Source organism: Mesoplodon densirostris, chromosome 8, assembly GCF_025265405.1.
Source record: "Mesoplodon densirostris isolate mMesDen1 chromosome 8, mMesDen1 primary haplotype, whole genome shotgun sequence".
In the NCBI taxonomy this organism is placed as follows: Eukaryota; Metazoa; Chordata; class Mammalia; order Artiodactyla; family Ziphiidae; genus Mesoplodon; species Mesoplodon densirostris.
Genome location: NC_082668.1, coordinates 23,558,951 through 23,584,805, shown reverse-complemented (window position 1 = coordinate 23,584,805; position 25,855 = coordinate 23,558,951). Strand labels below are relative to the sequence as shown.

Below are 25,855 nucleotides of genomic sequence, written 5' to 3'. Positions count from 1 at the left end.
CTATGACAAAGGAGGCAAGAATATACAATGGAGAAAAGAGTCTCTTCAATAAGTGATGCTGGGAAAACTGGATAGCTACATGTAAAAGAATGAAATTCGAATATTCTCTAACATCATACAAAAACATAAACTCAACATTGATTAAAGACCTAAATGTAAGACTGGATACTATAAAGCTCTTAGAGGAAAACATAGGGAGAATACTCTTTGACATAAATTGCAGCAATATCTTTTTGGATTGACCACTTAGGGTAATGAAAATAAAAACAAAAATAAACCAATGGAACCTGATTAAGCATAAAAGCTTTTGCACAGCAAAGGAAACCATAAACAAAGTGAAAAGACAACCCACAAAATGTGAGAAAAAATATTGATATTTGGAAACAAAATGACCAACAAGGGATTAATCTCCAAAATGTACAGATAGCTCATGCAGTTCAGTATCAAAAAAAATGGGCAGAAGATCTAAATAGACATTTCTCCAAAGAAGACATACAGATGGCCAAAAAGCACATGAAAAGATGCTCAACATCACTAATTATTAGAAATGCAAATCAAAATGACAATGAGGTATTGCCTCACACCAGTCAGGATGGCCATCAACAAAAAGCCTACAAATATAAATACTGGAGAGGGTATGGAGAAAAGGCAACCCTCCTACACTTTTGGTGGGAATGTAAATTTGTACAACCACTATGGAGAAGAGTATGGATGTTCCTTAAAAAACTAAGAACAGGGCTTCCCTGGTGGCGCAGTGGTTGAGAGTCCGCCTGCCGATGCAGGGGACATGGGTTCGTGCCCTGGTCCGGGAAGATCCCACATGCCGCCGAGCGGCTGGATCCGTGAGCCATGGCCGCTGGGCCTGCGTGTCCAGAGCCTGTGCTCCGCAACGGGAGAGGCCACAACAGTGAGAGGCCCGCGTATCGCAAAAAAAAAAAAAAAAAAAAAAAAAACTAAGAACAGAACTACCATATAATCCAGCAGTCCCACTCCTGGGCATATATCCAGAGAAAAACCATCATTCTAAAAGATACATGTACCCCAATGTTCATTGCAGCACTATTTACAATAGCCAGGACATAGAAGCAACCTAAATGTCCGTCAGCAGAGGAATGGATAAAGAAGATGTGCTACATATATACAATGGAACATTACTCAGCCATAAAAAAAATGAAATAATGCCATTTGCAGCAACATGGATGGACCTAGAGATTATCATACTAAGTGAAGTAAGTCAGACAGAGAAAGCCAAATATCGTATGATATCACTTATATATGGAATCTAAAGAAGAAAATGATACAAATGAACTTCCTCACAAAACAGAAACAGACTCACAGACTTTGAAAACAAACATGGTTAACAAAGGGGAAAAGGCGGAGGAGGGATAAATTAGGAGTTTTGGATTAACATTACACACTACTATATATAAAATAGATAATCAACAAGGACCTACTGTATAGCACAGGGAAGTTTACTCAGTATTCTGTAATAACCTATATGGGAAAATAATCTGAAAAAGAATGGATATATGTATATGCATAATTAAATCACTTAGCTGTACACCTGAAACAATACAACACTGTAAATCGACTATACGCCAATATAAAATAAAAATTAAATTAAAAAAGAATTCATTGATATGTGAAGCCCATGGATGTTTTAGTTTCAGAGTTTCACAAAGTCGTAAATTCAATCCCATAATTCTTTTCTTCAGTGTTAATATGAGCATTAAATTTAGCCTGTTTACTTTGGAAATTCAGTGGCACTCAAATAGAAGCCCCAAGTGTCACACTTATCTGAGTTGTAATTTATGAAAGAAATTTTAAAGCCAGTAAAAGAAGGAAGACTTTTTGAATAATATTTCAATTCAAATCCCAGCTTGACCTTCTCTGAGTCTCTTTCTTCATTAGCTAAAAAGGGAGGGCCTCCCTGGTGGCGCAAGTGGTTGAGAGTCCGCCTGCCGATGCAGGGGATACGGGTTCGTGCCCCGGTCTGGGAGGATCCCATATGCCAAGGAGCGGCTGGGCCCGTGAGCCATGGCCGCTGAGCCTGCGCGTCCGGAGCCTGTGCTCCGCAACGGGAGAGGCCACAACAGTGAGAGGCCCACATACCGCAAAAAAAAAAAAAAAAAAAAAAAAAAAAAGGGAGAATATCTACCTGTAAGGATTGAGTGCAGAACATGTGAGGTAACAAGTGGAGCTCTAGATGCTCAATAAACGATGGCTACTGTGAACTCATTCTAGCAGATCTGAAAGACGAAGAAATTCATATCCTTTCTTTTCAAAAAAAATCAATATTATACTACTATTTATATCATACCACAACTCCTCCTGCAACAAGCATGTTGTCATTACTGATTATGTCAAGTTTCATAGTTAGTGTCAAAAATATTTCAGTAGTAGGTAATATGCAGAATTCCTAAACTTAAGAAGAATTTGTCTAGGTTAGGAGGTAAGTGTTAAAAGATTCAGGTAACTCCTGGGTATTTTAGGTGTATATTCTCAAATTGAATTTTCACACATGTAAGTATCTAAAATTAATTTTAAATTCTTTAGTTTGAAAAAGTGCCAATATTTTATTTGCACAGTTTGTTAGCATGCAATGAGTTTCCAGTTTTTGTTGGTTCATACAAAGTGATTACACATACCCAGATAAAATGTTACCACTCAATCTCCATGGGTTAATTCATTTTATAAACTTCAAGAGATTCAAACATTCAAGTTTTATACCAAATCCAATTGAGACTGCTTTGCTCAAGATATTATTATACCTATATTTTTCAAAAAATTACTTTTTAAAAGAGTATAAAGAAGCTCTATCATGTTAAGTAAATTATAAGTTAATTTAGAACTAAAATTTGAGGGAAACACTAATTTTTAAAGGTTTGTTCACTCATCCAATAGCAGAGCAATACTTTGAGTGAAGGTGAAATTTAGTGCTTATCTTCTTTAGCCAAAAGAAGTTAGCAAATTAATCCAATAGAGTAAAATGGATAGTAATACATGTTATACTCATTCAAACTCATTGGTCAGCAAACAAGATGCTGATTTAACCAACAAGAAGTTATTCTGAAGTCTTGATGGATAAATTTAAATTTAAATTTAAATCAGTGTTGGCAAACTATATTATTCTATGTTTTTTAATAATATACTTTAAATCCATGTGATATTTGTGGAATATGTGCATTTATAATTTAGTATAATTATTCTTAAAATACCATGCTAAATGACATTTTAAATAATCTATTCAGGAATTGCATGTTAGAAGACAAAATTTTATTAAAATGTTATAATGGTTAAATATTTTATTTAAATGTCATAAAATTTTAAAATATGAAATAAAAAATAAATTATATTTCTATTTTGAAAGAGGCTTATTCACTTTAACATGAACATTGTTGGTACAAGTTTTCATAAATCCTCATAGTACTATTTAAAATTTCATATGTACCATATTTTAACTCCATTGACCAAGTTTGATATAGGTACAACTTCTATTCTTCCGAAATTTGTCATTAAGACTGACATTGGTATGACAAATGATTCATATTGTAGTTTACTTTTTATTACCAATCATCAGGATATATAGAAAGATAACTATGCACATGTCTCTAAATACTCTTCTTTGTAGAGATGTCACCAATAGTCATACTGTGATTTTTTTTCTTTTGAGAGCGCCACCTCTCTGTCTCTCACACCAACAGATACTAATGTAGTAATTGACACATCCTGGTAAGTAATTTTGAAAATCTCCTAACCTAGAAAGAGTTCAGCATCTCAGATCCCAGTAAAACTAATTTTGGGGTCAGACATTATATGCCATGTAATAATCCAATATTTAGAAATGAACATGATTTTATATATACATACATACACACACACACACACACACACACAATCTTACAGCCTTTTAAAAATGAGTTCAAGTAAACCTGCAAACCTCACCATAAACTTGCTGACTCAAATTTGTTCTAACAAAGACACAATTTTTAGATACCTGAGGCACGGTGCTGCTGAATTATATAATCCTATCATTAAATTCCAATATTACCATCTTCTCTATTTTATTGAACAAGCTTTCAGGAATTACCAAGAACTTTCATAAATACTTCCAATTAAAATTTTTACAGATTTGACTCCAACAAAAGATAATGGTTTAAAAGCTAAATTCTTTCCTTTTTCTTTACAGGCTTTGATTCTGTTTGGTTTGGTTTTCAAAAATAGAAAATGATATTTACCACCTTCCTAGTTGTTGTATGAAGAATACAAGAAAAAAGTTATTTGATTCTTAGGAAAGTCACAAACAACAACTGCCTACAATGTGTGGCTGGAAGTGTAATCCATATGTAATGCCTCTGTGTGCAAAGACTTAGTAGAAGGGGCTTTATAATAAATATTCACATCTGCTGCTTTGGACACTCTAATCCATCCTAAGGATCTTTGCTGTGTCAGGCTTTGTTCTAGATGAAGAAGCTCAGTAGATATAAAGGTTTGCAAATAGGCCATATTTATCATGATTAACTTTACTTTTATAACTTTTCTCTGTTTTAGAGATATTCATGGCAATTTGGGTTATAATTCTTGATTAAATATTTGACTGTGACTCTTATGGCAATATTATTATTGAATTTTTATTACGGAATGGAAAAATTCTATTTTAACAATATATCACCTACTTAACATCTGTCAAGAAGGCATCACTGATAAAAATGCTGTGCTGGATATGGAAAAAATTACTAAAACCCCAGGCTCTGGATTCAAAGTGCTTGTGATTAAATGCTAGCTCCCTCCGTATCTAGGGTGTCATCTTAAGCAAGTTACTTAGCCTTTCCAGGACTCTCCTTCTTCACCTTTATAATGGAGTTAATATTATTTTCTTTATCATTAGATATTGTAAGGATTATATGGAATTATCAAAATATATGTTAGGTACTAAATCTAGTATCTAATGTGTTGAAAGAGTTTAATGAATTTTAAATGGCATTACTGGAATGATAATATTATATGCCTTCTAAGTATGATTAGATAATCCCAGTGACAGTACTAAACTCATTTATTTAACTCACATACTTATGTAGACATATTCTGTTGTTTTTACTTACCTCCAAATTCCCTGATAGTTTGTTGCTGGACTTCTTTAATAAAAAGTATTAGTTAGAATGAGATTGCTGTTAGGTTTTTCACTTTAAGGAAATTATTAACTCACAAATATATGGTATAAATATTATGAGAATACTCTGTGCTGTATTTAGCTCTCTTATGACACAAAATCTTAGTTTAACAGAATTTTGAATTTTAAATTAGATTAAAAAAACCTAAGACATCTTTGAAATGGAGGTATTTTCACTTCAACTCCAAAAACAATTTGTTGCGCTAATGAGTACCACAATTTTTAAAGTATAAATGTATATTATTAGTTCTAAGTAGTGATTTAGTATACTAAACAAATTTAAGTTATAAATTACCCACTGTGTGTATATATGTATATATGTGTACGTGTATATATGTATACATGTATATATGTATATATATATATCTTTGCCTTAGATACATTTTGTTTTTTATTTTATTTTTGCGGTATGCGGGCCTCTCACTGTTGTGGCCTCTCCCGTTGCGGAGCACAGGCTCCGGACGCGCGGGCTCAGTGGCCATGGCTCACGGGCCCAGCCGCTCTGCGGCATGTGGGATCTTCCCGGACCGGGGCACTAACCCGTGTCCCCTGCATCGGCAGGCAGACTCTCAACCACTGTGCCACCAGGGAAGCCCTTTAGATACATTTTGAATCCCATTTTTTAACAGCTTTTTTCAGAAGTAATTCACTTGAAAAAAGAAAGGCTTCATTGCTTAATTGCTTTCAATCTCATCTTCTCAAAATTATTAATCCCAAATATAAGGAGACTAGCAGGACATTTGATGACCTCTGCATATAAAGTAGAGCATTTTAAAATTTTATAATCTAATCATTGGCATATCTTAATTTTAACTGGAATTATTTCCTATACAGTCAAGAGTTAGTTCATATTTAATGACTGACATCTAACGTAAAATGAATCTGAATTACAGTTGAAACAATACTGTATATTCTGTTGCTTATAAACTGTGACTGCTTGAATTAAAACTTTGATATTCATTCTCTCTCCCTCTTTCTCCCTCCCTCCCTCTTTCTCTCTGTCAGGTCAAGTTTTAGCTCAGGCAAGTGGCAATGGGGTTATCCACTTGCTGGATCTTAAATCGGGGCAGATCCACAAATTGATGGGCCACGAGAGTGAGGCTCACACGGTCATATTTTCTCATGATGGAGAGACTCTGTTTTCTGGAGACTCCGACGGCACCATTCGAACGTGGTCTTGACGGTCAGCATATCCCACTGCAGAGGGCATTCCCTTTAAGGTTTGAAAATGCCTTGTATAGTCCCAAACCAGTAAATATCTGGTTAAATATGCCAGCAGGTAACATTTACAATTTGCTTTAAAACATGCTTTGGACATATATTTTAGTGCTCATTACTGTTACCAATTAAAAAAATAACTTTCTGCTGATTTATTTGTGTCTGGGTCTTTTTCTTTCTCCTTTTGATAAGAATTTCCAGACAGAGCATCTTTGCTAGCAGTTTGGAAGAAACAGCTTTACAATGACGCCTAATGACAGACTAGATGAATTACAGGAGATTGATTTTGAATGTTACAAAACAAACTGCAGGAGAACCAGACGACTTTTTTAAAAAAAATCAAATCTAAACTGCAGGAAAACCTAAAGTTTAATCATGTAGCACAGGGAAAGTCTTTCTGTAAGCAAAGGGTCAAGTAGAATTGGGGAGCATACATTTTCACAGATTCTTTAACAATGATTACACTTTATCTGTTAATAATAATCAGAGACTGCAGATGGCTTAAGTCTAAATGCTAGGCTCTTCCAGAACTTTCATCTCTGAAGCCCATGGGAGAATGCCTTAAGTATAATTACAATAAAAAATTTTAAAAAAAAATCGTAATCTCAATGCAAGTAAATATCTTGCACGTAAAATGCTTTTCCCCCTTCCAATGCATGCATCCACTGTATAAAGTGCGACTGCTTAGAGAACGCTCTAGCCTGGTCCAAAGGAGCAGCTCGGATTTCGACCGAGCTCGGCTCAGAAGCCAGTTGTTGGCGCTGTCCGTGGTGCTGAGGAATTCCCAACTGCCGGCAGAATGAGCTCCAGATCAGCAGTCTGCAAACTGCTCTCAGTGATGCAGAAACCCAGCTAAAGTTGCTCCTTTCCTTCACGTCCACAGTTAGTATTTTCTGGTGTTTAAGAGGGGATTCAAGCAACATATCGTGGATGATGCTGACGGTATTGCCAGTGGAGTGGGCTTTAAGCTACAGCATGCTGTTGCTGATTTTGATCCTCAGAGCCTAGCCAAATCACCTCTACTGCCATATCAAACACTGTGTAAGTGAACTCATGTGTGGAGGAGGCGTAATCAGCTGGGAAATTTCATAGAAGGATCTGGGAAAAGGCTAAAAATAAGTTCAACATGATTCTGCTACTGGGGTCTGGATTGCTACAGGACCAGCATTGCTTCTTGCTTTGAATTCTGAAGACAGATCCAAAGCATATTTCTTATGTGTGTCTGCAGTGTTTCTCTCTGGAAGGGCGGGAGACTGCTTCTTGACTGTGTTTTGAAATGGGAGGTAGAATGGATTGCCTTTAATTCAAGCCTGAAAATGTATTCTTTGGATAATTAAAAAGAAACTGCTTTTCTAAAACATATCTGATCTTTTAGTTTGTATTGGTCAATGACCCCCACCACCACCATTTAACCTCCAGAGTGATTAGGTAAGTGTACCTCATGACATGAGTTATGTTTGTTTTCTCAAAGAAATAGATGCAGTCATTTAAAATCATATGTAGCAATATGGGGTGGGGGGAAAGTTTAGCTGGGAAGTGATCCTCAGTTTAGCAATGTTTGCTTACTTATTAAAAAATCTTCAGATAAACATTTTGAGTTCTCTAATGTTTCTTCTCTTAAATAAATATTAAACGGCACTAGAGTAGCTTAAGAAGAATGCTCTTGAAAAAAATAACTTTCTAATACTGAAAAGAAGACCTTGTTTTCTCCATGCAGATTTTAAAATATATTTCATATAATAAAAGCATGCTTAATGTTTATATAAAGTAGGTATTGCATCCCTATTTTTACCTTTAAGTTTACATTCACTCTAACCTGACACATTAATGCCTACCTGTAGCTTACAAAGAGATCATTTTCTATGTCCTTTTGAAACAGAATGATATGTGTATTTTATACAGCTTATCTTGCATGTATTGACAGATACTACTAGAAAACTATAAGAAAGCACAATAGCTCCTTTTTCTTCTAAGATAAACTTTCTAAATATGTGGGAAATGCATGCTTTAATTGGAAAATTATGCTTTTTCAGAAGCTTGTATTATGTTTGTGGGCTCTGTAGTAATTTAAGGGAAAAAATGCTTTGTCAAAGGGAGCTTCCAGCTTCTCAAGTAGAATTATAGGTTTGCATCTTTTTTTTTGTTCTGTCATGACTCACTGTTTTTGACATATTTTAAAAGAAATCCATCTCCTTTATCATTACCTACCCAAAAGGAATTCTAATATTAGAGAGCAGTTTTCTCCTAAAGGAGGTCATGAATATACTCCCTTCCATTTTATTATTACTAGAATTTGCATATCTAACTTAAAATGCAAGTATAATAGTTCTTGAAGTTTTCTAGTGCTATCTTTATCTTATTTAAAATTATCTGCATATGTTAGACTAAAAATCGATGGTTTATCATTGCTATTATAATCTGAAAATAAACCAACGAATAACATTTATAAATGATCTGAAAATGTCCTATATACAATTTTAGCAATATTGGCATAAAGCCAGCACCATTTAAATAGGCAAATGAACTATTTTACACTTTTCTTATCTATTACTCCCTAAAGTCACAGTTTTCCCAAGGCTTTGTATGAGTTAGTCACTCTGATAATTTAAATAAGAGCCCACTGCCAACACTGCCCACCAAGCACTAATACTAAGTGAAGTGTACAAAAGTCAATAACACCAAATTAATAAGGCATATTTTCCATGAATTGGCAACACCCTATTTTTAAGAAACTTCAATAAACAGTTACACTGGCATTTTTGTGCAAATTGCCTAAATGCAAGTATCTTTGGCATGTCAAAAAAGAGTTATGTTTTCAAGAGTGTGTGAATGTCATTTATTTTATATTGAAGTAATTAATTCAAGTAGTATTTATTACATGAATATTAGAGTCAAGTTGCTGTAAAAATAATTTACAGATACATCTTTCCTGTCCACTAGGAGCTTACTTCCTGAGTAAAATAAAGGTGTGGACAATAATACAAATAAATTTTTAACAAATCCTTTTCAATACCTGGCATTTTCTTATTTATTATTTAAAGTTTTCTTTCTTTTATTCACTGTGGAGTAGTTGTGCTATTTTCCTTCTTAACTATGTTTCAAAATCCAGATTCATGTTCACTTAAACAAGTCACCTATATTGAGACCACTGTTCTCCAATTATGGACGTAAAGAGGTAGGAAGACCTTTGTAGTAGCTGAATCCAATGATAATTTACATTCAGCTGTTGGTTTCTTCCCTTTCTTTTAGAAGTAGAATGTCTTCTCACTAATCTCTTGAGTTTTCTTTCAGATGATTGTAACATATATACATTCTGTCACTCATTAATCAGTGAATTCAAAGAGGAAATGAATTCAAATATTCTCGAGTTATTTGTAACTATTAGTAAGATCACCCTTTGAGTCTCGGTAAAACCACTTCTTACAATTTAGACAAAGCTAGACCTTTGAAATTCAGAAGGTAAATTTAAGCTAAGCTGAAGATTCCTAGGTGAAATAAGTCCATAAAGGACAATTTTAATGCATATATTGCCAAGGATCAATCATCCAAACTTCATAATAAAGTGTAGATAGTTGCATGAACTTAGTCGATTTGAGGTCTTAGTAGCTTCCAAATAGATCTCAAATAAACATATTAAGAGCATGGGTTTAAATGAATCAATATTCTCTTTATATATGCCAAATTATTCTTTTTAAATATTTATTTTTCAGCCTACCCCTCTTGTATTTTCATGGAAGGAGCTGAGTATATCTAATATTAGGAGAACATCCAGAATCCTTTGAGGAGGGGGATGGCTCTTCATATTCATGAAGCTTGCATACTTCTGTTGGTCATCCCCAGATTGGTCACCTCTGCTGCCATCAGTCATGAAGACTATCCTGCTGATGAAGGTGACCAGGCTTCCAGTAATGACAATCTGATTTTTGATGACTATCGAGGGAAAGGGTGTGTGGATGACAGCGGCTTTGTATACAAGTTGGGAGAACGATTTTTCCCAGGGCATTCCAACTGTCCATGTGTCTGTGCTCTGGATGGACCTGTTTGTGACCAGCCAGAATGCCCTAAAATTCACCCAAAGTGTACTAAAGTGGAGCACAATGGATGCTGTCCTGAGTGCAAAGAAGTGAAAAACTCTTGCGAATATCATGGGAAAAATTACAAAATCTTGGAGGAATTTAAGGTATGAGTTACCTTTTTTATTTATTGAATACTAACTTTTTACACTACATACTTAGATTATTACATTAAAATTAAAGTTGGAAAAACACAGTTTTAAATTTCTCTTTGATTTACAAAAGTATGACCCCAGTTAGCATAAGTACCAGTGTGGTCAACAAATAGGTAATTGGTTTGTTGATCAGTATCTGTAGGGTTTCACAATAACTTTTTCCTTCAGAAGTATTTGGAGCATGTTGCCATCTTTTATTTTTGCCCTTAAACATTTCTTCGGTGTTATAACAAAATATGTTTTCTGAAGGAAACAACTTTGTTTAAAGGCTATGTGTCCATTAAGTTAATGTTTAAATTTTGTGAGTTTTTGGGGGTGTGTGTGTGTGGCTTATTAGCCTGTAGTTGGAGCCATTTAATTATAGTCTAGAATTATCTATTTAGTGTATGGAAATGCAAGTGCTACAGAGACACTTCTGAGCTGTGGTCTTTATATTAAGAATATACATTGGACTTATTGTTGTAGAGCATGGTCCCCATTCTGTTCTCTGCTCATTAGATTTTTTTTTTTTTTTTACTTACAGGACCCCAGAGAGAACTGAATTTTTATCATAGTCCCTTGTAAAAGGTAGTAAAAAAAAAAAAAAAGACTAATTTTTCAGCCTTTCAGGCTCCATGGTATTTCTTAGTCTTTCTTTTATGCTTGTGTCATATTTTCAAGTAACTTGGAATTCACTTTTATCTCTTTTTGGAGTCTCTTTTCTCTAATGGCTAGTTTTAATTAGCATTTCCTACAGCCAGGTATGAACCCTTAAGGTATAAATTAATATATCAACATGTCCTCAAATGTAATGGCAGTTTGTGCCTTGGAGTTTCTGTCATACTGATGGCTTGATATAAAGATTTTCATTTCACCTAACCAAGTTCTGTGACAAGGTGCTCAGAATCTTGTAGGCAAAAGAAGATATAGCTAGTTTTCAGTGAGACTGTTTATGTTTGAGAGAAGAAATGTTCAGTTATTAGCACTGACCCAACTTCCTTCTTTACAAGAATCAAATGATGGAAGAAGTCAATACGTGGAAAAAGGTTTTAACTGATCATGATCAGAGTACTTCCTGTGTATTGGCAATTCATTGCATTTGATCTATTCCAAGTTATGGGCTCAAACCAGTTCTAATTTACCCAAGGAACCCATTTATTTTAACTAGATTCCTTAGGACATGAGAGAAATTTTAATGATAATTATCGTATTCAACTTTCTTACACATAAGTGTTATTCTAGACTTTTTTTCACATAATATGATACTTTGTTGCACAATATTGAGAAGAGTCTTGAGAGTCTAGTAAAATTACCATTATTGACATTAAATAATAGTTGAGTATCATATATTTATTAATGCCTTTCTGGTCTTTAACATATTGGACACATTTTGATATTAGCTACTTTTACTCTTAGGTTAACAAAAGTAAATGCAAATACTCAACACGTGATTGACTCTAGACGTGGTTATAGAATCATGTCACTCTCCTAACATGCATATTTATCTAGAGTAGAATGCAAAAAGATATTTTAAGATAGCCTAGCCCAAGCAAAAAATACCCCAGATAAAATGTGAGATTATTACATATTGATTACCAAATTATATAAAAGAAGAAAAGATACTGACTGGTTTTTTTTTAACTTAGCTCACCACTTAAAATGCTATCATTTTCCCTGTTTTTATTAGATTTTATTTTATTTCAAAGGTAATTATTTTACCATGTCAAACAATAAAGACATATCAAGTTAGTAATTCCTTTACTCCAACTATCTGTCCCTGCTATAGTTAATATTTAATCCGTTGATATGCACAACTTTTTCCCTGACTTTCAATATCATTGATTTTAAATCAGTGTGATTTAAAAAAAGAAAACAGATGCCACTTTTTCACAAGGATTTAGTTTTAAGAGCTTTAGAGATCATTAATAAGAATGAAGAACTGAGACCAAGAAAGTTTGTTACCTGTCCAAAATTGTCAAGTTATTTAACCTATTTCTAAATACATTCAAACAAGAAAGCCTATATCAAAGCACTTTGGCTCTAGAGTCAGAAAGACCTGGATTCATATCCCAAATTCATCACTTAGATGTAAGATTTTGGAAGGAGTCCTTAAACTTTTAGAGCCACAGTAGCATTTGCTACAAAATGGCCATCATGATCATTACTTCTGATGGGAGGAGATGTTGGAAAGATTTTGTGAGATAATTATATGAAGTTAGCAGTCTTGTGATGACTGGTACACAGTAGATATTGAACAAAAGGTTGTTTCACTCCTTCTAAACTCTAATGTCCAGGGATTTACTCTAAATTCTCCATTGTTCCATGTCTTCACCTATATTTTTATGATGGAAGCTCAATTTTAAAAGTCACTCAAGTGAAAGAATTCCAACACTTTTTTAAAAATGTTCTACTTATCTATGTGAACTATGTATGCCTAAGTAAATATCAGCCATCTGATTCTCTTCTAATTTAGTTTCTTGTCTCTTGTAAACTGATCTTTAAAGCTGTATGCAACTTTCACATAATAATCTTAGCATGTTATTAAGGAGCTTGTATTACAAGATATTTTTACATGTTATATATTCATCCAACAAGCATTTATTGGGCTTTTTGTTATATAAGATACTGTAGATGTACTGTACATACATTAGAAAGTAAGGTATCTAGAAGGCAAAATCTCCACCCACAAGAAAGGCATGAACAACATGGAGAGGGAAGTGGGGAAAAGGAAGTCTAAAGTATGTGACCGTGAAGGTCAACACCAAGGGATTGTGGTGCCAGAAGCTTATCAACATGGTGTGAGGTTTGGTCAGACAAACTTTCTTTTTCTTCAGGATGGTCACAGATGAACCTGTTCTTAAAAAATTAAAATTTATCCAGGGAGATTAAAGTTCCAAAGAGGAAACTGCTTGAGAAAAATCAGAGATTGGGATGAATAAAATCTGCAAGGAGAGGAGGGAGATGAGGATAACAGGAAGCTGGATCTTACTAAAATGCCATTATAAGGAGAGAGAGGTAAATTTGCATAGCATTTTTGGAATGTGGAAAGAGGAACTTGAGTACTGGGCCAAAATATTTAGATTCAGTCTAAAGAATAACAAGGGACAAAATGCAGGTTGTTATACATAGAGATGACCTAGATAAATATGTTTTTTTAAACAAAATGACTTTATAGCCAAGTATATAACTGAATAGAGGTGAAGAGATATTAATGGCTGGGGAGGTGGGACTGTTGCAGAAAACAGAATGAGATGACCAGCATGCAAAGGACAAAAACATTCAGGGCAGTCTTAAGGATAAAAATCTAAATTCCTTAGTATAGTCTAGATTCTACTCATCAACCTCTCCAAGTATCTCAAACTCTCAGTGGCTTCTCTCCCCTGTGTGCTTGCACATGCTGTCCCATACTTTTTCACCATTTATGCACACCTGTATAAGTCTTACTAGACTGCTTCAGAATTCCACTTAAATCTCATCTCAACTGCAAAGCCCTCTCTGACTGTCCTACTTCTGTATCCTGGGCTGCATCTCACACCATTATAACAAGGACAATAATCATAGCCAGACACCATTAAGACCGTTATATGTATTATAGCACATTTCATAATAACACTGAGGTTACACTTTTCTTAGCACTGTTTTACAGACAAGAAAACTGAAGCAACAAAGTGTAAGCAGCTTGCCCAACACCATATCTAAAGTAGAAGAACTAGGATTCAAACCCAGGCATCCTGGCTTCAGAATATAAACTCTTCACCACCTTTACCACCTTTGTCACACTGCAATAATGTAAAATGAAAGGACCTGTCTCTCCCACTGGACAGTGAACCCTTTGAGACTAGGGACAGTGTTTTCTTTTTTTCTCCTCTGTTCCCAACCCCAGCCCCATATAAACCACATAACAGGCACTTATATATTTTGGTGAACAAAATGAGTCAGATTATAACTGAACACATAGAATAAAAAAAGTTCCTTTAAAATGCCTTAATTTCTTTCTGTTTATGTGTTGACCTCTCCATTTTAATTAGAGAAGCATTCAAGCTTCAGGTAAAGAGTGCTCTTGGGACCCCTAAAGATGACACGCATTGTTCATAAAGCACATATTTCCATACTGTTTCTACTTTCTACTCCTTCTCCCCTACCCCCCCTTCCTAACCAATACTCATCTTGCATTGCATCTCCATCCTAAGTGTTGTAATGACCATCCAGTGTTTTAGTTGTGTGGTCTCACTCTATACAGTTACAAAGACATATTGAAGTCCCTATTTCAGTCTTTTCTGATCACTAATTTAAACGTAAATCACTATGTTGTACACCTGAAACTCATAACATTGTACAACTATACCTCAGTAAAAAATAAACATTTAATGTGGTTTAAAAAATTGATATACATGTGTCACCTGATGGAAAAATAATGTTATTTATAAACGTTGGGGGTTTTTCAACATTTATTGATGCAAGCTTTGAAAATGGATTTTCCTCTACCCTTTTTGAAAACTGTAAATTTTCCGGTGTTCTGGTAATATTGTATTAAGTTAAAGGTCATTGTATAGTAGGTTTTCTCATCTTTCTTTTATGTTTACTCAGGCAAAATGACACTGGAACCTACTTTTTGAGAAATAAGAAGTATAAATAATAAATTACAATAGCATTTCCTACAGAAAAACGTGTTTGGAAATGTAGGTTCTATCAGCTTTGGCTCTGTGATAACTATCTCATGCTGAGTTTCTTAAATGGAGAAATAATTTCTTATTTTGCTCAGTATTTTTATAACTCTCACTCAGCTAGAATTAGCCATTTTGGATTTTTTTATACTTTAAAACTTGTACTGTTTTAGTTTTATTTCAGACACTGACAGCTGATCAGGTTTCTGGTTTTTATTTTTAATAGGTTCAGTGTGATTATTTTCTCATTTTGCACATTTTGTAAATATGTTATTGCTTTAAAAAAAAAAACATGTTTTCATGCTGGGATAAGCTGCCTAGTTTTTGCCCTGAATTTTGGATTTAACATTTAAATCTTGAGGAAAGCAGTAAAGAGGACAGAAAATTAATCACTCAGAGTATTCTGCCAAATCATCACACCCATAAAAAATGTCGATGCCAACTAAGGTTTAGAACTGACTTGCTCTTCAATTGGGTACATTCATAGGAAGACAGGTTTCCCAACTTTCCCATTAATCTATGTCCCCATCATTAATGTCCAATTAACATTAATGGACATTAAATGTAACATTAAATCTGTAAAAGTGAGTAGAAAGGATTTTTGAATTTAGGACTGGGAGGGTTTTTTTTATGTCTGTTTGTTTTAATACGGAGAAAGAATGGAAAGTAACACATTCTAGGAACTGATAACCACATATGTGAAAGAACAGGAAAAAATGAGGGGCTGTAAAGAACTCTCAATTGAAGCGACTAATAGTTAACACTTTGCAGAAATACAGCTTATTGTACCCCACCCACTCATCTGCCATGGCACCAGTTTCTATGAGAGGCACAGAAACTAAGATGTTTGTACTGGACAGAGGGGTACAGAATGCATCTTTCCAGAGGTATGAAGATTGTATGTATGTATTTTAATGCCACCAAAGGGAATCAAATGTGTTATGTCCTGCTGAAATATTAGAGGCAAGGCAGTGAAAGTTTCATCCTAACAACTGGAAGGGTTTCTTTTGTTTTATTTTTATTTATTTATTTTTTTAATTTTTTGACCCTCTGTATTTATTTTAATGACAGAGAAATGGGTGAATTTTAAAAATATGGGTGGGATTTTTAAAGATATTTTTCCCAAGAGAGGATATACAAGTTCTCAACAAATGATTAATGGAACAAACAGGGGCATTTGTAATATTTCATCCAAAGAAAGTCCTAGAAAACATCATAATTTCATACAACAAAGATAATTGAGGTCTTTGTTGGGAGATTGAAAAGACTAATTCCACAATCACTGACTCTGCAAAATGCAGTTTTTGTTTTGCGGAACATGCTGTAGTTTTTAATACTGAAACTGCCTTTGAGTGAATTCAAGAATGCCTTCTCCTTTCAAGTAGCTACAAAATAACAGCGATTAAGTAATCTTAATCAGTAATGACAGTTGCTCCTCTGAAGCTCAGCCCTCAGCCTGTACAACAAACAAGCTCAAAGTGGATAATTCTCAATGGAGAACATCCATCTTTGTAAATAACTAGGGAGTCTCTGCTCAATTTGTATAATGTCTGACCAGTTTCAAAGCTTAGAAGTCAATTTTGTTCAAACTTTATAAAGTTCCTCAAACCTTTCTCTTTCTTTATATATTGTGCTCACTTGACATGTTTTAATTCTACAAAACTACATTAAATCTAGAAAATAGACTAGATTTTTGAAATAATTTTTCAAAAGCCCCGATGAGAACTGGAAATGACCCTCAACACTTTTTAAAATGAGGGATTATAATTGTAGAAATAAATGGCTTCCAAGTTAACCCCTGAAGGGATGAAATAGTCTGAAAAAGTCACTTGCTTTACATTTTAAGAGACTTGATGGTCAGCTGGCCCTTTGATTAGTTATATATAGACTCACCCACTGATTTTTATCACTGTCCTTCATATGGCAAGATGCTGCCATTAACGGTGATAACTGTGTGATAAGCATAACTACAGAGATTTGTGTATGGGCTTCTGTTTCCTGGGCACACCAGGAGATTGGTGTTTGATCTGCGACCACATCTGAGATGTGTGGAGCTTTTCACTGCTAGTGACTACCTCAGACTTGAGGTCAGTCATGAGCTGTGTGTAGACTTTGCTGTCCATTCCTTACTGCCTCTCCAATACTGTGAGAAGATGAACCTGAAAAGAGAGTGACCTGGTAGTCTCCCCTCCAAACTTTAACTCTAATTGTACAAGATTCTGAATATGTCAGAAATTTGCTTATTTTTCATTGTGGTTTTACTCATAAAAACACATAATTAGTCAATGGTGTGATACTAACAAGCATGTTTTTTCTGTCTCCTATATCTTATTTCATAAATTAGGTCTACATATTTTGTGCAAATTTTGTGTATTAACCTATAATCTATAAAGTCTAAATTGAAATTGCTTCATACACGCATTGTATGTGTATGTGTGTGAAATTTGAGGGAGCTGGGAAATGTTCTTACTTTAAGAAAATCTTTTTCTACTCCTCCTTCTTCTCCCTGACAATATTTTTGTTTTGTTTTGTTTTCCTATAGCTTGATTTATATATCAGGCAGTGTGTTTTATGAAGGAGAGCACAAGAAAAAACTATTGGTCTATTTTTTAGTTGTATTTTGCCAAGCTTTCAAGGAAGAGCTTGAAACAAATAACTAGAGGCGATTTGAAGTGATCAGTGGGTTTGCTTACCCAGGTGATCTTTCTCAAGACTTAGTCATTATTAATTGGGGACTGGCTTATTTTAGAGTCTGTACTTTGGACTATTAATCACCACTGATTAGCATCAGTAATCTCAGTCTCACAAATCAACATAGTGTTGATTTCCTTGCTTCCAGCCTGCCATACAGCACATCACAATAAAGCCATCTTTGCAAGAATTTAATGACACCACAAAAAGAGTGAATAAAGTACTAAAGTGACAAAAAATTCATTTATGTCCTGAAAAAGCTTTTAGATATTATTTTATGACTGTATAAATTTGTTTAAAGTGGATACAAATCCACTGAACACAACTCTTAATTTCCTCTCTATTATGTCATGAGACCATGAACAAAACTCAAATAATTTTAATCCTTCTATCTATAGGATGGATACAATAATGTCATCATATGTCTTACAAAGAATTAATAGTATTGGGAATTTGAAAATTAAAGTATTGCATATCAATTTATAATTAACAATTCTGACTGCTCAAAAGTTTGTGTTTTTTTTTTTTTTTTTTTTTTTTTTTTTTTGCTGTACGCGGGCCTCTCACTGTTGTGGCCTCTCCCGTTGCGGAGCACAGGCTCCGGACGCGCAGGCTCCGCGGCCATGGCTCATGGGCCCAGCCGCTCCACAGCACGTGGGACCCTCCCGGACCGGGGCACGAACCCATGTCCCCTGCATCGGCAGGCGGACTCTCAACCACTGCGCCACCAGGGAAGCCCTGTTGTTGTTTTTTTTTAATTAAACATTACTTGGTTGGGATTTTGAAATCATTTTGTTTTAATATTGACCCTTGACTATGATTGTTATTTCTTGGCATGGGATTGGATTTCTAGTATCTGAGTTTATACAAGTTCTATTTATAAAAGGCAAGCATTATGGGTTGTTTTTTTTTTTTTTAAATCTAAGTCCTTCCTACTCTTAAGAGCTGACAATAGAATTTTGGATATGGAAAAGAACTTTGAACTTATTTTACAAATGATAAAACAAAGACCAACAGAAACTTAGGAAAAACACCACAATGGCTGACATAGCTTACTATTTGCAAAGGCAATATAAATATATTTCTTTCCTGTGGTCTTTTATCTACATTTTAAGCCTTCAGGTTTAATGCTCACTTGCATCTTCCTTTCCAATAAATACACTGGATGCGAACATTCATTTCATCCAATTGTCTATAGAAATGTGATATCAGGACCTAGCTCCATGACAACCCAGAGTTATAAGTAGACAAGAATAAAATAATTGCCATATCTAAAATCTGTCTTTGATACAAATAGAGGACAATTTGCAAAAGGAGCCTAAGTTTACAAAGGCTCTAATAAAAAGAGGATCCTTTGTCTAAAAATGAAAAATTCTGTAATTAAACCAAACAGTATAGGCCAAAATAAAATTATAATATATTAAACACTACCTACTTATTTTCACGGAGACTATACTAGGAAGTAACAAAGGAACTAAATTAGCTGCTCTTGCCATATAGTTGATTTTAGGAACTGAGGACCTGTGTTCTTGATTTTTTTCACTCGGCAAACTCCCACCTCTCACTACATGACAGGAATGGAGTATGAAAAATGGATGGAGTGTACAAAAATCTCTAGTTGCATGGCATTAGAACAAAGGGATATCCCTAAACTGGCATAAGATCAGTATCATCTAAGGCAATAATGCTGAAAAAATTCACATCCCTTGAACTCTCTCTCTTCAATGCCAACAATGCCAACTGAAATGATTTAAATTTATATTTTTCTAAAGTTTCCCAGATTATTCTAATGATCAGCTGGAATTTTAGTAAGGATTTTTAATTCTTTTTCATGGTCAAGTAAATTTGAGAAATGATGCATACTTTACTATCTCTTGGAAATGTTCAGTGCTTGAATGTATATATTAATATATACTAACAGTGCTTGAACATTTTTTAAAGCTTTGAGAGTCAGTATGTACACAGTTCAACAGCTAAGAGCTCAACAGTATGGGGAAAACTGTATTTTACAGTAGGTTCTACCACTTACCAGCTAAGTGACCTAGGCACACATTACTTTACCTCTTATGTCTTAGTGCAAACATCTCTAAAATAGAGATAATAGTAAAAAACCACTTGGAACACAATAAGGGATTCATAAAAGTTATCTGACATTTTTACTACTATTATTACTTACCTGTATTTAAGTCCAGTATTTCACAGATTTATGTAACAGCAGAATACTTTTTCTCTGAACATCTATTAACATCTTAAAGTTCATAAGCGTTCAATGAAACAGTTTAAGAAGTATTTTGTTAATGACCAAGATCATCCTTTATTCCTTTATCTGACTCTGATGGGCAGTTAATGATAAAAATCTATATATCTCAGCTTATCTTTTATTGCCTGGTCCTTTTTAAAGTTTCCAAAATTGCAGTTAATGTGGTTATTTATGGTAATTTATTAATTTGTGTTACATAAAACAATTTAAATGGACAATGACTTATTCAAAATAATAATGATGATGCCAGTTACATATAACCAAAAATCTAAGACAGGGATCAGCACACTACAATCCATTAGCCAAATTCAGCTCACCACCTGTTTTTATAAGTACAGTTTTATTGGAAAATAACAATGTTTATTCATTATGTATTGTGCATAGTGGCTTTCGGGCTGCAATCCAGCCCTGAGTAGTTGCTCCAGAGATTATATGACCCAAATAGGTCAAAAATATTTACTGTCTGGTTTTCTGTAGAAAAAGTTTGCCAACTTCTGATCTAGGATCAAATTCTTCTTCTTCCCATTCTACTTCCCTCAAATTGTACTTTCATGTAACCCGCATTCTTCAAAGTTACAAATTCTTTGGGTACTATTAGGTATAGGTTTTACTTCATTTGTAGGTGGTCTCGGGGATGTCTTTCCACGTGTGTAAATCTTCAAAGGCATCAAAATTTGCCTATTTTAAATGTATTATACATACTTAACAGCAGACACATTAAGTCTCTTTGCACATTTGTCTCCAAGGAGTACGGCTTTGCTCTTTGCATTGATGTATAATAATTTAATAGCTTTCCACTTACTCGGATGGAAATAGATAAGCAAAGATGACATTCTTGGATGAAATAGATAAGCAAAGATGATTAAAATGTCTTATATTTTTATATCCCATTTGCTCTCCTTTGACAGTGTGACAAGTAGGTATTTTTCATTTAGTGTAATATAATAGATATATTTCTTATTATATTAATAAATGAAAATATGTATATTGTCTGCTCACTTATTAAGTTCACTACATCTTTTCAAGTCAACTTATATAATCCATGGTTTGATTCCATTAGATGTCCTAAATGTCTCTGACATGTAGAGAGGTGATAGGTCTTGGGGGGGGTGTACAAAAATGTATAAGACCCTCAAGGTACGCCTAGTCTATCAAAATGAATAACACAGGTACCACTAATAGCAGATGGCATGGGCTGATTGCTGTAGGAACTCATATAAAGAAAGAAATAATTCAGTCTGAAGAGCTTAGGAAGATCCTAAGAGTGAGGATTTCAGTGCACTGAAAACATTTTAGACAAAACAGGAAAATTGGCAAAAGTCAACGGAAAGCACATTCAGAGAAAAGTAAGTTAACCCAAGTGACCAGAGCAGAGGGTATAGAGAAGATAAAAAGTGAGAGATAAGAGAGAGAAGAGAGTGTGGCACCCGCTCACAATGTGGATGCCAGGTTCAGGAGCTTGGGGCAAAGCCTGGACCAAGTGGAAAATTACCAAATGGCTTGAGTCAAGGAAGTAACAGAACCAGACTTGTGCCCGAGGGAAATACAAATAATTGTTGACAATTTTATGAAATATTTTGCATCTTTGTTCCTTCATTGAATGATTTAGTTCTAAGATATTTTTATTCTCATTTTATAAACAAGAAGGGAGGCTTCTGACTCTAATTCTAACACTCCATTACACCTGCCCAGATTCCATGAGTATACTATGGACATTATGAAAGAAATGTGATAGAGATGGCTTATTTTTCATTTGAGTGAGCACATCCTATATTCTGGAATACCTGTTCAATTATCACTCTGAAATATTTCATGTTAAGTCTCATATCTTTCTGACAGAAATGTAGTGCACTGCTAACATGAGGTAAATTCTTTGCCTGCTCCACGTTTTACATGGCTCAATTGGCTTCACTTAAAAAACTCCCATGGCAATAAAGAAGGGTGCATCTAAGGTGCATTACGATTTATTTAAAAAAAAAAAAAAAACCTACATTCTGAATGCAGTAAGGATTGACCAGGAATATTTTTGCAAATTTAGTCATTGTTTTCATTTTAAATTTCTGCATCAGGAAAACACAAATTAAAAGCAACAATAAAGAAAATGTGGGCCTTGAAAGTGATTTTTTGTGGCCTTAGAAATACCAGGGTCATTGTAGAAACTCCCAGTGCTTACCAAATGAAGCCCTATTTCTGTATGAGGAGAGGACAGCCCAGCTCCCCGAAACACCACTTATTTTCACTGTATGTTAAATAGGACAGAGAAAAAATTAAAATTGTTCAGTCTAACTTTAATTTTTTCCCAACATTAAAAATAAATTCTGCTAAAATAGCAAACCTTTGACTGCTGAGATTTAGAAAACTTCCTTAGGGAGAAAAAGGACAATCACAGAGAATTTTCCTTTTGTTAATGAGACTCTAGGCCTTTCACATTGAAACTAGAAGATACTTTAATCAGGACTCCAAAAAATGTGAACTCAAGTTACCCTGTTGCAAATCTGTTTTTGGCAAGACTCCGATGAAAGACTGAAGTTTCATCGCTGTAAATAAGAATCTAATTAACTATCGAAAAAATGTTGTCCAATGTCATTCTTAGTCTAAACACAATCTGAGTACAAACATTGCTACATTTTAGAGATGAAGCACAGATTGCTCTCAAAACTAAAATATATATTCTTTACAAATTTAATATCTCAAATAATTCATATTGGAAATGATTATGTGATAATGTAATAAAAATAATTTATGATCAATATACTTTTTGAGAAATACACAGCCACTGAAAATGAACAAAGGGAAATTAAAATTAAAAAAAAATAATAAAACACTGGTCAAGTTGAAAGCTATGATGACAATGACAGTCATTTACCTAATGCTGCATAATTTACAAGCTCCTTCAAATATTACATTATTTCCTTTTTGTCTCATAAGAATCCAATGAGGAAAATTAGAGCTCTCTTAATATTATGTTATTATTAACTCCATCTTACAAATAAGAAAACCCAGTGTCAAGTGGGTTTAAATAACCTGTCCAAGGTAATACAACAGTGTTTGATGGCAGGACTTGAGCTCCAAATGTGCCTACTCCACATTATCCAATAGATGAATTCCATTGGTCCATAGCACTAACAATTTTTATACACAGCTACAAAGTTTTGACTGCTTCTGCTTTCCTTGCACAAAAGGTACACACTAAAGTCAGAAAGTTTATCAAGAAATTACTCAAGATTTTTTCAATTACAATATTGTAATTTTCAATTACAATATTCTTTCATATTATTGCCCATAAGCCATCCCAATATATTTTTGTGGAATAAGGTGTAAGCTATGAATTAAGTATCAAATAGTGTAGTATAAAATACAGTAGGAAGTTGCTGTTTGGATTTAAAATGAAAATATTTTAATATTAGCAATTATAAAGCACTTTATTAATTTTTAATTACTCTCTTTATAACATGGAAAAGAATATTACTAGTAAATGGAAAATGAAGAAAAGATTTGTTAAGTAATAATCTGATAGGCATTCCTAAAACAAATGGATTTTTGTACAGGAGTGCCTATAACTCCCATCTCGCAGACCCTGAAAAGCCGTGAATTCAGTATCATCCATGCAAGGCTAGAAGGCTAGAGTTTATGGCCCTCTCTGTTATCACCTTCACTCAGTGTTTCCTGTAGGATAGAACTGATCGTATTTGTCTCTTACGTGAACTTTCACATTGTAGAATTCTCACGGTGATGTATTCTCCCCCACCCACACATGACCTTATTTTAATGTTGTTGTAGATGATAGGCTTTTAACTGATATCAACAGTCTGTCTTTCACAGTGTCAACAGGAAAGTTTTGAAGTTATGCAGTTGCTCACTTTTCCCTTGTTGCATAAATGGGTAATAAATGGAACATCCTTAGCATGGAGACGTACAGGCTGTACTTCAAATATTCAGTTCCTTGTCAAAGACCTTTGTACTAAAAGCAATTGTCAATCCAGAGTATCAGTGAAGAACTAGAGACTGCTGCTTTTCTAGGCTATTTCACAAGTATAGGTGTGATATCAATATGTTATCAAAATCTTTATCTTGAATCTGCTAGCCTTTGTCTACACCTTTGGGTTCTCCTTTGAAGATCTTAGAGGCAACTGAAACATCTTTTATTTTCCTCTTAAATACACACTGATATTTCTTCTTAAGTGTGCATTTGCCTACTTAAAAAAATACATCTGTGATTGCAACTGAAGAGTGGTTTTTGCTTACCTTCTCCTTATCTATATTTTATTTTTCTCTATGCTTGTCTTCATTTTTCAGAAAAAGCTATATTTTATTGTCATAAAACTCCTTGAAAATACTCAGATTAATAAAATGGTTCTATATACCATCAGTTTATCAGAATATGCAATATATAATTGTAGAGTTGCCTGTCCTTAAAACAAATGCCAAAATATATTTAAATAATTTTTAGAAGAGGATATTTTAAAGAAAAAAACCCATTAATATAATGTCATTGTTGTGTTGCAACTATAATGATGAGTTTTCAAGAATGAATAAACTTTCTGTATTTGATGATAATTTTAGACTGGGTATTTCATCAACTGTTTTTGCAACATTCTTGTGTTTTACATTAGCTCAGAGTAAATGCAAATGAGTAGAAGGATTAAATTTAATAATTCTGTCTTCTATTATAATAGTACCATCAGTTATTCTTATAAATAATCAATTGATTTAAAAACTCAAAACTTACTTTTATAGACATCTAGATTGTCACTATTGCCATTATTGAGGGAAGGCTAGCTATGGAGTTCATCTTAGTATACCTTATATACATTATCTTGTGTATAATACACATTTAATAAATATGCTGAATAAATAATTTTTTAAATTTATATCATTTCTGAATTTTAGTTTATTACCTACCTAGTTTACTGTATCTACATGGGCAAAGCTATGTGCACTCTTTACAAATTCTTGACTAAAATGTTTGTGTTTTCAACAAGCATGAAGTAGTTTTTGACAGACACCCTAGAAATAATATTCCAGCATATATTATGAAAATACCAACTTCTCAGAAAGAATATCTACTACTTAACTTGTTATGCAAATGATACAATCATGCACATCTGCTGACCAATGGAGGTGATTATATAAAAAGAATTCTATGCATCTGTTTTTTATTTGCTTCAGCAGTATTGAAATTCATAAAGAAGTTCCAGCTCTATGTCCATAAATTGATTAGACTTAAAACCTCAGTGTTTCAAATATGCTCCAATCAATAGGACAAATCACTGAAAAGGTCACCACAATCCCATTAGACATAGGACAATGAGGGGCATTTTAATCAGTGGCACAATGGGTCTTATTTCAGATGATTATGAATTTTGGTTAAAATCCATTGGACCCATTGATTATTAGGTGACATCTGCCACATGCAAGTTACTGGCTATAGGACTGGCAGTGGTTGTTAAATACTCTTGTACTCTGTAATTTAATGTATATTTTAATGAAGTGAACAGTGAGATTTTTGACAGGCATCAGCAACTTTGAAATAGAGTCTTCCAAATTTCTCATAGAGTCTGAAAGTAATGAGATTTGTTCCATAAAGTGATGAAATTTATGCCATAAATTATCTCTACGAGAAGAGTGCTTCTTAAAGCAGAATC

General features: G+C 34.0%; 2 protein-coding genes across 2 annotated transcripts in view; both read left to right on the top strand.

Annotated features, from left to right (window-relative positions):
- The window catches only part of SPAG16 (sperm associated antigen 16), an 887,252-nt gene extending 880,901 nt beyond the window's left edge, over positions 1-6,351 (top strand). The window contains exon 16 of the mRNA XM_060106744.1: positions 6,176-6,351. Coding sequence (XP_059962727.1) covers positions 6,176-6,351 — 176 coding nt within the window. The remainder of the gene's footprint in view (positions 1-6,175) is intronic.
- A 3,827-nt stretch (positions 6,352-10,178) lies between these two features.
- Positions 10,179-25,855, top strand: part of VWC2L (von Willebrand factor C domain containing 2 like) — a 158,956-nt gene continuing 143,279 nt past the window's right edge. The window contains exon 1 of the mRNA XM_060107353.1: positions 10,179-10,568. Within this exon, the coding sequence (XP_059963336.1) occupies positions 10,179-10,568 (390 nt within the window). The remainder of the gene's footprint in view (positions 10,569-25,855) is intronic.